The 17,091-nt window shown below is 43.2% G+C and overlaps 2 protein-coding genes across 6 annotated transcripts; both read right to left on the reverse strand.

The window, feature by feature from the left end:
- Nucleotides 1-761: 761 nt before the first annotated feature.
- On the reverse strand, nt 762-6,764 carry LOC120048084 (zinc finger and SCAN domain-containing protein 21-like). Of its 5 annotated transcripts, XM_038993780.1 has the most exons (4): nt 6,493-6,764; nt 6,222-6,337; nt 3,551-3,625; nt 762-2,449 (listed from the first exon to the last, which is right to left on the reverse strand). In XM_038993780.1, exon 4 carries the CDS (start codon nt 2,442-2,444, stop codon nt 1,272-1,274), a length of 1,173 nt encoding a protein of 390 aa, XP_038849708.1. In that variant the 5' UTR covers nt 2,445-2,449; nt 3,551-3,625; nt 6,222-6,337; nt 6,493-6,764; the 3' UTR covers nt 762-1,271. The 5 variants fall into 5 exon arrangements, with proteins under 5 accessions (XP_038849708.1, XP_038849711.1, XP_038849709.1 ...); XM_038993783.1 differs by lacking the exon at nt 6,222-6,337; XM_038993781.1 differs by lacking the exon at nt 3,551-3,625.
- A 6,735-nt stretch (nt 6,765-13,499) lies between these two features.
- On the reverse strand, nt 13,500-15,876 carry LOC120047441 (beta-crystallin B1-like). Its single transcript, XM_038992970.1, has 5 exons — nt 15,309-15,876; nt 15,055-15,173; nt 14,742-14,874; nt 14,373-14,515; nt 13,500-14,205 (listed from the first exon to the last, which is right to left on the reverse strand). Exons 1-5 carry the CDS (start codon nt 15,396-15,398, stop codon nt 14,034-14,036), a joined length of 657 nt encoding a protein of 218 aa, XP_038848898.1. The 5' UTR covers nt 15,399-15,876; the 3' UTR covers nt 13,500-14,033.
- Nucleotides 15,877-17,091: the final 1,215 nt, after the last annotated feature.

Here is a 17,091-nt window from a genome sequence, read left to right on the forward strand (position 1 = left end):
CTGTCCATTAATTATAATCCACATTTCCTGTTGCTGCAGAGTTATTTTCCTGCTGTAGCAAACTGGCTCAAATTAAGATCCTACATCGGTTATTGTACAGGCTCCCTGAGTGATGACAGACTGCTTTTTAGGGTGGATCCTCTGCGTGTTTTCGTGTTTGGATGGGTATGATCGGTTGGATACGTTTGACAACTCGGGGTTGAAGAAAGGACAAATAGGACAACACGGGGAGAGACCAATATTGAACTCTTTTTGTTTTCCGTTGCAAAATGTTTTGCTACAGTACTATGCACTCATTAATATACGACCCAGCTCCCTACTGATCTACTTTTAGACAATGTAGGACCCTTTACGTGACTGTTTCAAATAAAGTATCTCATGTTTGGCTGAAGCTAATGCACTGGTTAGTAATTCATTCCACTTTTCTCTGGTACCTCGCTTCTCACTTGTGGTTGTGTAGATCCATAACTCATAAAACCTTTATTCTCTTTCAGTGTGTACCTTGTTCCAGGAGTGTATAGGCAAGTTACCTTTACCTTGTGGCCATTGGAAACAACATTTAGGCCAGGATTCAATGCAAGGGGTGTTATAGCGCAGCCCACTAGACAGAAGCCGACAATGTGCCTTTCAAAAGGCACTTATGAAAAACGCTGTGCATCTCAGTTCAAGCGTAAACTGCACTTTAAAGTCGCTTATAGTGCACTGCGCTATAATGTACACTGAATTCAGGCCTTAGACTTAAGAAACACACAAATACACAGTTCTTGATCCATGATTGTTTACTTTAACAGTGAAGTAAAGATCATCACATTCACAAAGCACTTCTCTACTCATAAAGGCACTCACGGAGAAAGCTATCTAAGGGAGGACAAACGTTAAATGAAATTCAGTTATCCATTTCCATTTGTCATTTTACTGAGTATTGTGAAAAATAAAATGGCTAAAAATATATATATTTTTTAGGTATTGATAGGAAGTAGAATACAAATATAGACTAGATCATCTCTTCATCTATGATATAGATTTTTCTACACAGCTCCTCAGTTCATACGCACTGTTTTTCATAATGTCATTATTGTCTCTCGATTCATGAAACTTCCAACCCCCTAATGCTGCGAAAAATACCTTCAGTAAGGAATCACCGAACTCTCCCAGCGAGCTCTCTAGTCACCGGCCGTTAAGTCGCAATCCATATTTGATAGTTTGATCGCTGGAGGTAGTACTTGCTGAAACTGGACTGTTATTGTAGGAACCTTTTTCATTTATAAATGTCATGTTTTTCTTGTTGCAGAGCAGGCTCCAGATCTGATGTGGCGGTCCAGACCTCCTTTCTCTATGTAGGTCTTCCCACAGTCTTCACATTCGGACTTGGGCATACTGCCGTGGATGTGGGCCCTGTGCCTGCTGAGATTCCCCCTCTCTGAGAACCCCCTGCCACAGTCTGGACAGAGGTGGGGCCTTTCCCCCGAGTGGATCAGCATGTGTTTACGCATGTTCCCACTGTCGTTGAAGCGTTTGTCACATCTGGGGCAGGGGAACGGCTTCTCCCCGCTATGAGTGCGAATGTGCCTCTCCCGGTCACGGCGGGATATGAAGGCCTTCCCGCACTCCTGGCAGGAAAAGTTTTTGGGCTTCTTTTGGGGTTCTGGAAACGAGGAGACACCACCTCTTCCTCCCTCTCTACCTCTTTTGCCTCGACCTCGTGACGATGATGTTCTTTTCCTGTGCCACAGTGGGGACGCCTCTCGAAGAGCGGGGATGTCAGCATCTGGGTTGTCCTGGAGGGTCTGGGGGTCGGCAGGGGCCCAGGTGGGGTCCTCTTCACCCTCCTTGTCGTCTGACTCCGAGTCGGAGCCCAGGATGGAAGAAAGGGAGCGGCTGGCGGACTCAAAGCCCCGTCGACGCTGGGACTCACCCAGGGCCTCGTCGTCCTCCACGGGGGCTAGCCAGTCTCCAGGGTGCTGGTCCTCCTGTACCCCTGGTTCCGTCTCATCTTCCTCCCTACTCAGAGGACTGGAGCCTGCAGCTGCCGAGGGCTGAGAGGGGGCCTGAAGCTTAGGGAGACTGGAATTCTTTGGATGGAACACTCCTCCAGACTTCTTCAGCTCAGCTTTCTCCTCCTCTCGGGCTGTACATGTTTGGCTGGCTGGATCGTGAAGCTCAAGTTTCATTGGTTTAGAGTCAGGAATCTCCTTGTCTTCACTCTCCTGTTTGGTAAGTAATAAAAGGGATGTGACTGTGGTCTCATACTCCTCCTCTTTGATGTGCGTTGGCCTCTGAAGCTCAGGGTTCGTAACAAATAATTCTGTCCTCTCCTGTTTGACACATGAGGTAGGGAGGGATTCCTGACCTCTGGAGACCAGTTCGACCTTGGAATGTTCCGTTTTGGGCAGAACTCTTTGGGGTGACCCTGGTCCGTGTGAGCTGTCCATCTCCCAGGCCATCACCACTAGGACAAAACAAATGGTATTAGAACACATGACATAAGCATCTTGTTTACATTTCATAACCACAATCAGCTGTCAATTTTTTTTATTTATTCAATGGTGGAGTTCCGTTTGTTTTGCATGGCCAAATTACCAGGTTGGATGGAGATTTCACTTAAAGGCCAATGGAATGGTCCAAAATGTGCAACCCAAAACGAACTCTACCTTTGTAGAAAACCTGTGGTAGCACCAAGTATGCATATAAACCAGTGGAGGCTGCTGAGGGGAGAACAGCCCATATTAATAGCCAGAACAGAGCAACTGGAATGGCATCAAACACCTGGAAACCATGTGTTTTATGTATTTGATACCATTCCACTGATTCCGCTCCAGTCATTATCACAAGCCCGTTCTCCCCAATTAAAGTGCCACCAAACTCCTGCGATATAAACCAGTGTTGGGTTCAAGACCACCTAAAACCAAGACCGGAGCGAATCAAGACCGAGTCAAGACCGAGACTTGGAGGGGGACGAGAGGTCCGAGAGAGTCAAGACCAGAAAAACGTGAGTTCAATTCAAGACCATGACTGTAATTTTGTCAAAGGCATCTGCCATTCAACATTTTGGAGTGACAGTTGAATCAACCAATTACATTTTATTGTAATGGGTGGGATGATTTTACAAAACGTATGGAAACTTCTGCCTTTTGGAAGGCCAACAGGCCACTGTGCAATAGCGAGCAGTAGTTTTACCACGGTCTAGCTAGCTAGCTTTTGTTGTAGGATAGTTTGCAGCGGCTGCAGCAGGTGTTATCAAAAAGAATGTTGTTGCTAATTTGTTAGCTTCCCCCTTTAAAATAATAACTTTCAACATGAAGTTAAGTTTGAAATGATCATCTGGTGAGTGGAACTGTGTTTTTTATTGCAGCGCGCTTGCTGTTGTTAGCCATCTCTTTGAAAATAACTTGTGTGTGAAACATTGTTGCATTTAAACTTTAGATCACGGGTTACTTTGTGTGCTGAACGTGAAATGTTTTTTTGCAATGGTAAGTAATAGTTTTACATTTCGATTGGGAAATGCTTAGCCTAATGGTTTTGTTTTTGTATTCTTATGATTGGGACCTACCGGCTTAATATGTCAGAGTGAATGGACCGGTGTCTTTCCATCGGCCCTATGCAGTGGTGCCTGAAGAAGTGGGTCCTGTGTGACGGAATTGCACCACTTGTTAAAAATCTAAAATCACACTTTAAATACATTAATAAAAGGACACAAATGGGATGTTCTAAGTCCACAACAATGCTTAAACCACATCAGGAGACTATCTTTTAGGTCTGGGAAAAATCAAAAAAATATATTGTTGGAGGGTGTAGTTGCCCTTTAATTCAATTGAGAAAAACAAATGCTTTCCCATTGATACAAATCAGCATTACATCATTTTGTCAGGTAGGCAAGTAAACATTTAATTGTAAAGGTTTTTTGGGAAAGCCTTCATAAATATTCATGCAAATAGCATATGATGACTGAATTGCACATCGTAAATAGCCTACTAACCAAGACTAAGGACCAAATGTTTTCAATACCTGGTTTGCATACCCATTGTTGCCTTAGTTAGCATTTACTGCTAGATATCATGAATTGAAATGTCTTTCCTACCCTACCGGCTACCAATGTAATTCTTCTGTGAGCTGCTCCATGCAACAACCAGTTGGAAGCTGTGCGCTCTTGCTGCCTGCAGATTATATTCGGCTGAAACTAGGATATGTGTAAGCAACTTTGTGCATGATTTCTCTATTGTACTACATAATTAATACACTGTATACCTCCACTACACTACTTTGATATGCAACCAAAGGGATTAAGAAGTGAGTTTAGGCAATGCCCACTGAAAACCCCTTACAAAAAGATTGCAGTTTTGAAACTGCAGTCAACTGTGGTATTTTGGACGCAGTAATTGCAGAATAACTGCAGTTATACTGCACTCTGACTGCAATATTTTTTCATAAGGGACAAAGTTGGTATAGGGCGTATACCTGTGTATAGCCTCCACTACATCATTGGCCCTTTGTGATTTACAAAAGTGCACTCTCACTGGTATTACGGTTGCTGTCCCTTCAGCATCACCAGCCTGTCACACACTGAAGGCCTAGGGGTCCAATAGGTTCGCCACTGCGCAAACATGTCTACTATAGATATAAAGACTATTAGAATTTCTCCCTGTCTCCCCTTACTAATAGTAAGCATGCAACATAGTAAACAATTTACCCCACTCTTCCCTACCAGAGAGTCAAGGAAATTCAGACAAACTTTGAGGATATTTTTCAATGCAAGTAAAGTACAGTAATGTTACAAGTAAAGTAGGAATCCCAGGTTTCAATAGGCAGCAAGATATTGTTTCAAAAAAGGAGTGTATATATTTGGCCTGGCATAGCGTTTTTATGCGCTGACTGAATGGAAGCTGTTAATGATGGGCTCTTTACTCCGCTGGTCTGAAATTACAAGTCCTCACTGTCCGAGACCGGGTAAAAATGTAGCTGACACAGAGAGAAGACCGAGTAAAAATGTATCTGACAACTAGACAAGACCAAGACACTCAATGTGTAGTACTACAACACTGATAAAAACCCTGGACTGCTGATTAAATGTGTTGTCCAATGAGAGGCTTTGAAGACACCGGTCGGCCATATTGTCACTCCCAGAAGGAGCAGTCCTCCATCGGAATGAATGGAACTCAGTACAGTATTTCAATTAAATGTTTCAAGGACAAAATTACATGAATACTGAACAAAAAAATATAAACAAAACATGCAACAATTTCAAAGATTTTACAGAGTTACAGTTCATATGAGGAAATCAGTCAATTGATTAGGCTCTAATCTATGGATTTCATATGACTAGGAATACAGATATCCATCTGTTGGTCACAGATACCTTGCAATTGTGTTTGTTGTCCGTAGCTTATGCCTACCCATACCACAACTCCACCACCACGGGGGCAGCAAAGCGCTCGCCCACAGGACTCCATAAACATGGTCTGCGCTTGTAAGGCCCGTTGGAGGTACTGCCAAATTCTCAAAAATTACGTTAGAGGTGGCTTATTGTAGAGAAATGAACATTACATTATCTGGCAACAGTTCTGGTGGACATCCTTGCAGTCAGGATAAGAATTGTACGCGCCCTCAACTTGAGACATTTGTGGCATTGTGTTGTGTGACAACACCGCACATTTTAGAGAGGCCTTATTGTCCCCAGCACAAGGTGCACCTGTGTAATGATCATGCTGTTTAATCAGCTTCTTGATATGCCACACCTGTCAGGTGGATGGATTATCTTGGCAAAGGAGAAATGCTCAAACAAATTTGTGCACAACATTTGAGAGAAATAAGCTTTTTGTGCATATAGAACATTTCTGGGATCTTTTATTTCAGCTTATGAAACATGGGACCAACACTTTACATGTTGCGTTTATATTTTTGTTCAGTGTATTTAAGTATTTTTGTTGTTGTAGTGGGGACATTAACATTAGTAATCAATAAAAAATGTGCTCATATAAAATAATTTACAATTATGCATTAAGTTACCTGTAATATAAAAACGTGGCGAAAACGAATGTAGACGTTAATAAATGCATGTATATAGCTTCCAATATATGTTTTACAATGGTGAGGAAGTGCGAAGATGGAGGCACGCACGTCGGCTTCAACATAGCGCCCACAATCAGTGTTTTATATAAATATTTTGAACACAGCGCCCCCAATCAGTATTCTAGTGTATATATAAATATTTGGGTAAGACTCACATGGTTCTGGCTTCAAGTGGACTTGTTGTTAATTATGGAAAACGCACTTTCTCCACGTCTTGCTGAGGCTGCCGAGAGAGGGCGGGGTCTTCTAACAACATCCAAATTGCGTGGAACTGCGCGGAAAAGTAGTAAAGTTGTAAACTACTATTATCGCGCATGTACTTAATTTACTAATACGACAGAAAGCCGTAACCGTTGTATATTTGTCATAATGTCGCTTAGCTAAATGTTTAGAAACTGCTAGTAAAATAATTTATTCTCGACTCACCGCATCGTCAATTGACCTTGTTTTGATCAGCTGGAAGATAGTCTGTTGACTTGTTAGTTGCTGGCTAGCTAGATTGCAAAAAGATCCACACGAGAAGCCTCAAGCGTAAACAAAACTGACGAGATCCGCATGACGAAACCACCTGTCAAATTTGATTGTTATTGTTTCCAGTGAATGGTTAGCTATCAAATTACAGGATTTCTGAACCTTCCGAAGGCATGAACATTCCGGAAACGATACTGTTTGGTGGGTGGACACGAACCAAAGAGGAAGAGGCCCAACTCCACAAAAAAAAAACAGTCTCCCTCCAGCAGGTGGCGTTGTTTCGCCCACCAAGCAAGGGGTTTTTGTGTGGAGTGTCGAATTCGGCATCAACAACAAAATAATGGCTTATTTTCTACTTGAGGTTTATTTGATTGGAATAGAAGCTTAAGTTGCTACGAGTGTACTGATATAAATAGGACACGTGACATCCCGGCAACTGAGAAAAAAAACTATTTCGGAGTTGTCTCGAGATTGTTATGCATATTCATGTGTTGAGGCTAGTAGCGTAGCATCTCTCTCTATTGAATACAAGCGTTTGACGTGGAACAACGTCATCGAATATTCAAAAATGTTTACAATAATGAGATGTATCCACCAATCCTAAGAAAGGATGGGTGGGACCTAGACAACCCGCTGTGCCCCTTTGTGGACAACGTCTCCTATTGTTAGGCGGAGAGACATATATCTTGTCAGTATATCCAGAATCTTTACTGGGCCTTCTTCATCTTTGGTATCATGGCGTTCGCTCACTTTGTTTGTACATGCCGCCACCTACTGTACGGTAATTTAAAAGGAAGGGGGAAAGGAAAAAAATCGCACCACCAACTAACCCTATGTCTATATATCACTATTTTAATAAATAATACGAAGAGCCCCACCTATTTTGAGCACCACCTGTTTAGCATGTTATTTTGGCATTAATACATTTAATCTAGAATCGGCTTCCTATTTCGCAACAAAGCATCCTTCACTCATGCTGCCAAACATACCCTCGTAAAACGGACCATCCTACCGATCCTCGACTTCGGCGATCTCATTTGCAAAATAGCCTCCAACACTCTACTCAACAAATTGAATGCAGTCTATCACAGTGCCATCCGTTTTGTCACCAAAGCCCCATATACTACCCACCACTGCGACCTGTACGCTCTCGTTGGCTGGCCCTCGCTTCATACTCGTCGCCAAACCCACTGGCTCCAGGTCATCTACAAGTTTATGCTAGGTAAAGCCCCGCCTTATCTCATCTCACTGGTCACCATAGCAGCACCCACCCGTAGCACGCACTCCAGGAGGTATATCTCACTGGTCACCCCCAAAGCCAATTCTTCCTTTGGCCGCCTCTCCTTCCAGTTCTCTACTGCCAATGACTGGAAAGAACTGCAAAAATCCCTAAAGCTGAAGACTCTTACCTCCCTCACTATCTTTAAGCACCAGCTGTCAGAGCAGCTCAAAGATCACTGCACCTGTACATAGCTCATCTGTAAATAGCCCATCCAATCTCCCTCATCCCCATACTATTTGTTTATTTATCTTGCTCCTTTGCACCCCAGTATCTCTACTTGCACATTCATCTTCTGCACATTCTACCATTCTAGTGTTTAATTGCTATATTGTAATTACTTCGCCACCATGGCCTATTTATTGCCTTACCTCTCTTATCCTACCTCATTTGCACATGCTGTACATAGACTTTTCTACTGTATTATTGATTGTATGTTTATTTATTCCATGTGTAACTCTATGTTGATCTACGTGTCGAACTGCTTTGCTTTATCTTGGCCAGGTCGCAGTTGCAAATGAGAACTTGTTCTCAACTAGCCTACCTGGTTAAATTAAGGTGAAATAAAAATAAATAAATATCAGTTTGCAAACAATGTAAAAAAAAAAAATCATTGAGTTAATAAAGACAACACAAACATGGTCTTGTTTTTGCTTTCTTGAGTAAGGCAGCTCCAAAATGAAGGTGTTTCAGTCTACAGTAGCTCAGTGCTTTCTGCGGTGGTGGGGTAGCCAGCGGAAAATACGGAGTGTAGGGGTTGGTAATGTTCTCTAGTTGCGCCGTGATTGGCTCAGTGTTCTGTCACTCATGGGGACACTACGTCACTGCCAAATCTAAGGGTAGAGCTAAAAAATTCAAGCCCCTTGGGTGCTGCCATAGAGTTACATTAGAAGTGCTCATTCAAGAAGGCTCAAGGTCGTTGGCCACAGATAAAATTATGTCAAATCACATTATATTTACTGTAGCTTTGATTGGACTGATCATGTCAACATCATACTTTCAAAATCTTAGCTAGCAAGCTCGCAGTCATCATCATGAATCAAGTCGACAATCTACTGGCAAATCCTTTTCAATCCTTGTCATATGAAGAGAAATAAGGAAGAGAAATTATAGATAAAACATTGGTGATCATTGGCCATTGGACATAAACATTACACAACAAGTTAGAAACTGCAAATTCAACAATGAGTGGTTTGGAAGGAATCAGTGGCTAACTGCAAGCATTGCAAAGCAATCACTAGCCTGCTATTCAGTGGAGTGGGTGTGTGGTCCAAGTCTGGGTTTAAGGGTCCTCTTTACCAAGCTTAAAAGGATAAACATTCAACATTGGCCATGCTGTCAATACAGCATGACGTCTGTCACATTCAAAAGAACGGGAATCTGGGAAATCTCAGACTTCAGAGATTGGGAACTCTGGAAAAAACAAACTCCGACTGGGAAAATACGTTTTAAACGGTCATCCAACTCGGAATTGCAAGTCGGGAACTTGGGCCTCTTTCTAGAGCCCCGTCCTGAAGATCACTGACGTCATGATTCAACCTTGTTTCCCCCCCCAGTTGCTTTGAAAGCACCATAAATCCAAAGAATGACAGAGTTTGATGACAAAATTTGCCCACGAAGGACCACCGCGCCACCTTGTTCAAGTGAGCACAGCACAACAAGGTGAGTCCAGAAATCTCTTGTATGCTGCTGCATAAATTCTGTAATATGCCAGGGAGATATATAGACTGCAGCTAAGAAAGTAATACCAAGTGTATGTTGTGTAGTAAACTGTTAGTAATCAATGTGCCTCACCCTAATAATTTGGTCCCTTTTCCCCTCATAACTTAGCCTACTGTTCTGACTTGGTGGTGTACATGTAGCCTATAGCCTGTTTTAAAGAAATGTCATCATTGAATATTGTAAGAGCTTTCATTCTATGCTTATATGCCCCCTTTATTTATCCTACGGTTCTGACTTGTTGTACAGGGAGAGTACTATAAGAACAGCCCACGTTCTGAATTATGTCGCTGGACATTTAAAAAGTGCAGAACAAATAGCTAAATTGACTACGTTCGTCCTAGCTCACTCATTAATGTCTTATTTGAAATTACGGATTGCCTCTTATCCTCTCATCGTCCCCTTATGCCATAGTTTGTACATCTCATTTGTCAGTAGAAACCACAATTGTTTAAGCAATTCAGCCATATCAGCTATGCTTTTTTTAAATGCAGTAAATTAGGCTGAATAAACTGTTTCACTGCCAGACAAGGCTCCGCTGATAGCCAGGTGTAGCATTGGTAAGGTGTTGGGACTGCTGTTGGGACTCTGCTGTTGGGACAGCTTTATGTAGGCTCTAAGAGTTTGTGTGCACCGTTTGTCACGGTGCAATTAATGTATTGTTTAGTGTAGTGGCTTTGCTGGCATGCATCAAACATTTTGGGGGGGTGTTTCCTCAGCCCATTTTACTAGCCTGGCTGTCTCTGGCCTGTCGATGCTCGTAAAACATGGGCTTCCCAAACTTTTCTTGTGCGATGCAATAGGAGGTGTACCTGAGTTTTCATCTACGCTATATATACAAAAGTATGTGGACACCCCTTCAAATTTGTGGATTTGGCTATTTCAGCCACACCTGTTACCGACAGGTGTATACAATCGAGCACACAGTCATGCAATCTCCATAGACAAACATTGGCAGTAGAATGGCCTTACTGAAGCGCTCAGTGACTTTCAATATGGCACTGTCATAGAATGCCACCTTTCCAACAAGTCAGTTCATCAAGCTTCATGAAATGGGTTTCCATGGCAGAGCAGCCGCACACAAGCCTAAGATCACCATGCGCAATGCCAAGTGTCGGCTGGAGTTGTGTAAAGCTCGCTGCCAATGGACTATGGAGCAGTGGAAACGCATTATCTGGAGTGATGCTTCACCATCTGGCAATCCAATGGACAAATCTGGGTTTGGCAGATGCCAGGAGAACGCTACCTGCCCCAATGCATAGTGCCAACTGTAAAGTTTGTTGGAGGAATAATGGTCTGGGGCTGTTTTTCATGGTTCGGGCTGACCCCTTAGTTCCAGTGAAGATAAATCTTAACGCTACAGCTTACAATGACATTCAAGACGTTCTGTGCTTCCAACTTTGTGGTAACAGTTTGGGTAAGGCCTTTTCCTGTTTCAGCATGACAATGTCCCTGTGCACAAATCGAGGTCCATACAGAAATGGTTTGTTGAGATCTGTGGGGAAGAACTTGCCTGGCCTGACCTCAACCCCATCGAACACCTTTGGGTTGAATTGGAATGCTGACTGCGAGCCAGCCCTAATCGCCCAACATCAGTGCATGACCTCACTAATGCTCTTTTGGCTGAATGGAAGCCAGTCCCCGCAGCAATGTTCCAACATCTAGTGCAGGGGTTGGCAAACCTTTTGACTCGAGGGCCACATCGGGATTTTGAAATTCAACCAAGGGCCACATTTTTGGGGGACAAATTGTTTGTTAAAATCAATTTGTGGAGGGCCTCCCAAGTGGCGCGGTGGTCTAATGCACTGCATCGCAGTGCTAGCTGTGCCACTACAGATTCTGGGTTCGAGACCAGGCTCTGTCGCAGCAGGCCGTGACTAGGAGTCCCATGGGGCGGCACACAATTGGCCCAGGGTTGTCCGGGTTAGGGGAGAGTTTGGCCGGCAGGGATGTCCCTGTCCCATCGCGCACTTGCGACCCCTGTGGTGGACCGGGCGCATGCAGAAGAAAGTGCTTTGTTTCTGGCCATTTTGAGCCTGTAATCGAACCCACAAATGCTGATGCTCCAGATACTCAACTAGTCTAAAGAAAACCAGTTGTATTGCTTCTTTAATCAGAACAACAGTTTTCAGCTGTGCAACATAATTGCAAAAGGGTTTTCTAATGATCAATTAGCCTTTTAAAATAATATATTTGGATTAGCTAACACAACGTGCCATTGGAACAGAGGAGTGATGGTTGCTGATAATGGGCCTCTGTACACCTATGTAGATATTCCATTAAAAAATCTGCCGTTTCCAGCTACAATAGTCATTTACAACATTAACAATGTCTACACTGTACTTCTGCTCAATTTGATGTTATTTTAATGGGCAAAAAAATAGCTTTTCTTTAAAAAATAAGAACATTTCTAAGTGCCCCCAAATTTTTGAACGGTAGTGGATATGTCCTTTATTGTTACAATACATCTTAACAATATGTGTTAACATATACAGTAACAGTCAAAGTTTGGACACACCTTATGCCAGGTTTTTATTTTTTTAAACAATTTTCTACATTTTAGAATAATAGTAAACACATCAAAACTATGAAATAACGCATATTATTTCTTTATTTTTTTACCTTTATTTAATATGGAATCATGTAGTAACCAAAAAAGTGTTTAACAAATCAAAATATATTTGACATTTTTCAAAGTAGCCACCCTTTGCCTTGATGACAGCTTTGCACACGCTTAGCATTCTCTCAACCAGCTTCATGAGGTAGTCACCTGGAATGCATTTCAATTAACAGGTGTGCCTTGTTAAAAGTTAATTTGTGAAATTTCTTTCCTTCTTAATGCGTTTGAGCCAATCATTTGTATTGTGACAAGGTATGGTTGGTATACAGAAGATAGTCCTATTTGGTAAAAGACCAAGTACATATTATGGCAAGAACAGCTCAAATAAGCAAAGTGAAATGACAGTCAATCTGGAACATTTCAAGAACTTGTGTAGTCGCAAAAACCATCAAGCGCTATGATTAAACTGTCTCTCAAGAGGACCGCCACAGGAAAGGAATACCCAGAGTTACCTCTGCCGCAGAGGATAAGTTCATTAGAGTTAACTGCACCTCAGAATGCAGCCCAAATAAATGCTTCACAGAGTTCAAGTAACAGACACATCTCAACATCAACTGTTCAGAGGAGACTGCGTGAATCAGGCCTTCATGGTCAAATTGCTGCAAAGAAACAACTACTAAAGGACACCAATAAGAAGAAGAGACTAGTTTGGGCCAAGAAACACGAGCGGTGGACATTAGACCGGTGGAAATCTGTCCTTTGGTCTGATGAGTCCACATTTTTGGTTCCAACCGTTGTGTCTTTATGAGAAGCAGAGTAGGTGAACGGATGATCTCCGCATGTGTTATTCCCACCGTGAAGCATGGCGGAGGAGGTGTGATGGTGTGGGGGTGCTTTGCTGGTGACTATGTCAGTGAGTTATTTAGAATTCAAAGCACACTTAACCAGCTTGGCTAGCAAAGCATTCTGCAGCGATACGCCACACCTCCAGGCTGTGTAAGGGCTATTTGACCAAGAAGGAGAGTAATGGAGTGCTGCATTAGATGACCTGGCCTTCACAACCCAATTGAGATGGTTTGGGATGAGTCGGACCGCAGAGTGAAGGAAAAGCAGCCAACAAGTGCTCAGCATATGTGATAACTCCTTCAAGACGGTTGGAAAAGCATTCCTCATGAAGCTGGTTGAGAGAATGCCAAGAGTGTGCAAAGCTGTCATCAAGGCAAAGGGTGGCTTTGGAAATGATCTGCAGTGCTCAGCTCTGACTTCATATTCTCCTATCGATATGTGTATTTTGATGACCTTTTCATCAACATTGACTAATCTGTACTGATATGATTTTCATGTTATGACCTGTTATAGCACTTTTATTCATACAGTGTCATCTTGGTCATGAGGGTTATCGGTCACAATGCAAAGACAACGTTTTGAAATCAAGATTTTCATTTTTATTGAAAAGTTGGCCAGGATTCTGTACAGCAGAGAGGGTGTGCGATACACAGGGTTAGGAAGTGGGGGGTGGATATTGAAACTTATTTTCCCATGGTGCATCATACCCTGAGCCGAGAATCATGTGTAAAACAGCAAGATATTTCTCGTTCCCTCTTTGGTGCTGCAATGGACTGCAGGGGAAAGGAATGGGGGACGAAAAAGCTAGGGGGGATGAAGGAGGGAAAAGCTAAGGTCGGACCACAGGAGAGAAAGAGAAGAGTAGAGAGAGAATGATGGAGGGGTTGTCTTCAGGTGTTCTGTAGCCAGGTGGTCCTTCAATTGAGGTTTCAAAGAGTGGGGGATTTTTAACGTCAACCCTCTCCCTTGTTGTTTCAGATGGTATGCTTCAGCCAGGGGTTCGGCAAGGCCTCAGACATCTCTCCCCCTCTCTCTCTTCCTCCGCCCCTCTCCCTCTCTTCCGCTCTTTCTCTTTCTCTCCTTCCCTGAGCCTCACTTGCTGGCCATGGTGTAGCATCCCTGCTGGTGCCACTGCATGTCGCGGATACGCCTCACGGACTGGAACTGGGGGTGACGGGCGCCGAACTCGTTGAAGTGTTTGAAGTCGCCCTTCTCCAGAAGGTACTGGGAGCCGCGGTATCCGGGGAACTGGTAGCCCACCCAGCTGAGGGGAAAAAGGAGAAGACCAAATTATGTCACTAGGCAAGTCACTACGTATGTCACTAAAATAACAGCCGTTCTCCTACAATCTTTTCATTCTAGATCTATGTGTTCTTAGTTGTGAGTTTAAACTCTGTTAATTCCTTTTTCCATCTCCATAGCAACACTTACGTTCCGCAGCTGACCATTATGCTGCCGACCCTGTCGGTGAAGCCGTAGGAGAACAGAGACGGAACGTCATCGTCCATGATCTCCATCTTACGGCCCTTGAATTCCCCAACCTCGTACAGGCAGATCTTGTGCTTCTCGGGGTCCTGAGAGAGAGAGGGGAAAGGAGAGAGGTGTGTGAGAATGAGGGAGGTGTTCAGAAGGAGAGAAATGTACAGGAGAGAGACAAAAATGGAGAGAGAGTAAAGAAAGGCAGAGTGAGAGATCAGAGGGTAGCAAGTCACAAAGAGAGAGGATGTGTATAAGTGAGAAAAATTAGAGAACAGATGACAGAGAGAGAGAGATGGTGAAAGGCGAGAGGAGTGTCCCCACCATGCGGACGGGCCTGAAGGACAACAGGTAGTCGTTCTTCTGGCAGTTGCTCCAAGAGTCCCAACGGGGGAACTCTCCCTTCTCCAAAATGTAGTGTTCGCCACAGAAGTTCATCTGCTCGAAGCCCACAAAGCTATACAGGATAGAAAGACAGTGTTACTTTATTAGACAGCTGTGTTTACATATCTAATTAGGATTTTAAAAAACTGTAAATGATACTGCTACTTCTACCATTATCCATCAAAGCTACAGGAATAGCAGGACATTAATAGAAACTAATATATAGTATAAAAAACTGGAGAGGTTGACTTACGGTCCACACTCAATGCGGAGGGAGCGGACGCGGTCCATGCCCATCTCACACACGTTCATGCACTCGTTGCTGATCTCGACCATGCGACCCTGGAAGTTCTCCTGGTCGAACACAAACATCTGAGGGGCAAACAGAGAAAGAGAAACAGACATAAGTATATCATCAACACAGATAGTGTCTGGCTGTATCAGTGATCCAATGATATTCCATTAGATTGGAGCCAGGAGAAGTCCTGTTAGTTGGGGACTACTTGCCTTGTAGGACATCATGCCCATCTCAGACTTCTTGCTCTGAGCAGCTTTCCCGTCGGTCTGGGAAGCAGCCTTGGACTTATCACTGGACATGATGACTGGAAGAGAGAGAGAGAGGGGGATGAGAATGAAACAGTCTCAAAACAGTCAAGAAGACACATCCAACGTGTTGGGAATACAAAAAATGTATGGAAATAGCAATAAGGGATGAAGATGGAGTGAATGGATGCTATCAGGGGAAGAGGGATATTTGGGGTTGGGGATGCAGTTAACATGTTTAATATAGTGATGTATAATATGAATGTAACATAGCGACTTCTAATTACTGATTTCAAAGTCAAACTGCTGCTGAACAGCTGCTACTCATCTTTCTCCACCTACTCCCTTTACCTGTGTATGCAGGTGCCACCATGTGTATCGTGTGTGTCTGCTGCTCTTACCTGTGTGTGTGATCTGCCTCACTCAGAGAGTGTTTGTGGCTCAGAGCGCGCCCCGCCCTTTTATACGCTGGCGCCCAGAGGAGGAGGATTAGAGACAGAGAAACAAACCTGCTGAGGTCAGAACCACGAGACAATAGAACCACCGCATCATCAGAGAGGGACAGTCAGGGGGCGGGGGGGGGGGGGGCGGGGCAGCCACAGGGACCAATGAGATCCATAGTTCATTGAGAAGGATTGGAGGGGGGTTGATAGTCGAATACTGTACATGATGATAGGGTCTAACCACAAACAGATACAGTATCTGAGAGATAGAGACATAACACTGTACCAGGATCTGTGATAAGCAACTGATGACGTTTTTCGCACTCTTGTATAACCTTTGACAAAGACCTGTACATATATTGTGTTCATGGTCATAATAATATTGATCCTATGTCATTTTGAGGAGCACATTTCCCACGCTCAATAAGGTAGAAAACTAAAGAATAACAGCAACAATACAACAAAAAGTAGAACAAACTATCACAATACATAAAACCATTACATACTAATGTAAAATATGTTGTTTTTAAGTGATCAAACATTAAAAGCTAGCTTGAATAGGTAGGAGGATATTTACTGAATAGGCTCACTATTAACATGGGAGGACATGTGAAGTGTGCTAATCATCTGCTCATAATCAGTACCAACTTCTATTACAAACAGAACATTTCTGGTCATGTCTTCTCTCTGAGTCTCGTCTCATCCCCATCGGTTTTGAAACAGTTGAATGGGAGCTCAAGCCTGAAGCAAGTCATTAACACATATTTTTTAATTGATGCGTTATTGGACCTCACATTATCAAACTACCGGGTTTTGATTAAGAGAGTGTTAAGTCTATAAGGTGTCAGTATGATTTCGATGAGGTGTGAGGAGTGAAGTTGTGTGGTGCATTTTTTGGGGGGGGACTTTACTGTGCTTAAGGGGCCAGGGTACCATGTATATGACTCAAGGATGGATGGGGACTCACAAGGATGTGTGTGTGTGTGTGTGTGTGTGTGTGTGTGTGTGTGTGTGTGTGTGTGTGTGTGTGTGTGTGTGTGTGTGTGTGTGTGTGTGTGTGTGTGTGTGTGTGTGTGTGTGTGTGTGTGTGTGTGTGTGTGACCCATGGAATCTGTGAAAGGGGGCAAAACATCTCTGTGTTGTCCTATGTGTTTAGTGACTAATGAGATACTATTACATATAGATGTCAAACTTTCTAATTCTCAAACGTTTCTATCCTGTCCATATTCAATTATAAACATATTTGTATACTGACTTTTTCTCTCTACCCAAACGGTGCCTGTGCCCCTTTAATCTCCACATCC

This window comes from Salvelinus namaycush, chromosome 5 (genome assembly GCF_016432855.1).
Source record: "Salvelinus namaycush isolate Seneca chromosome 5, SaNama_1.0, whole genome shotgun sequence".
Classification (NCBI taxonomy): Eukaryota; Metazoa; Chordata; class Actinopteri; order Salmoniformes; family Salmonidae; genus Salvelinus; species Salvelinus namaycush.

Excerpts from the sequence above, each read along its gene's own strand:
- LOC120048084 (XM_038993782.1), bottom strand. The coding sequence starts at position 2,444 with ATGGCCTGGGAGATGGACAGCTCACACGGACCAGGGTCACCCCAAAGA.
- LOC120047441 (XM_038992970.1), bottom strand. The coding sequence starts at position 15,398 with ATGTCCAGTGATAAGTCCAAGGCTGCTTCCCAGACCGACGGGAAAGCT. Across the intron at positions 14,875-15,054 it reads CTCCGCATTGAGTGTGGACC|CTTTGTGGGCTTCGAGCAGA; the intron begins GTAAGTCAACCT and ends TATCCTGTATAG. Across the intron at positions 14,516-14,741 it reads CCTTCAGGCCCGTCCGCATG|GACCCCGAGAAGCACAAGAT; the intron begins GTGGGGACACTC and ends TCTCTCTCTCAG.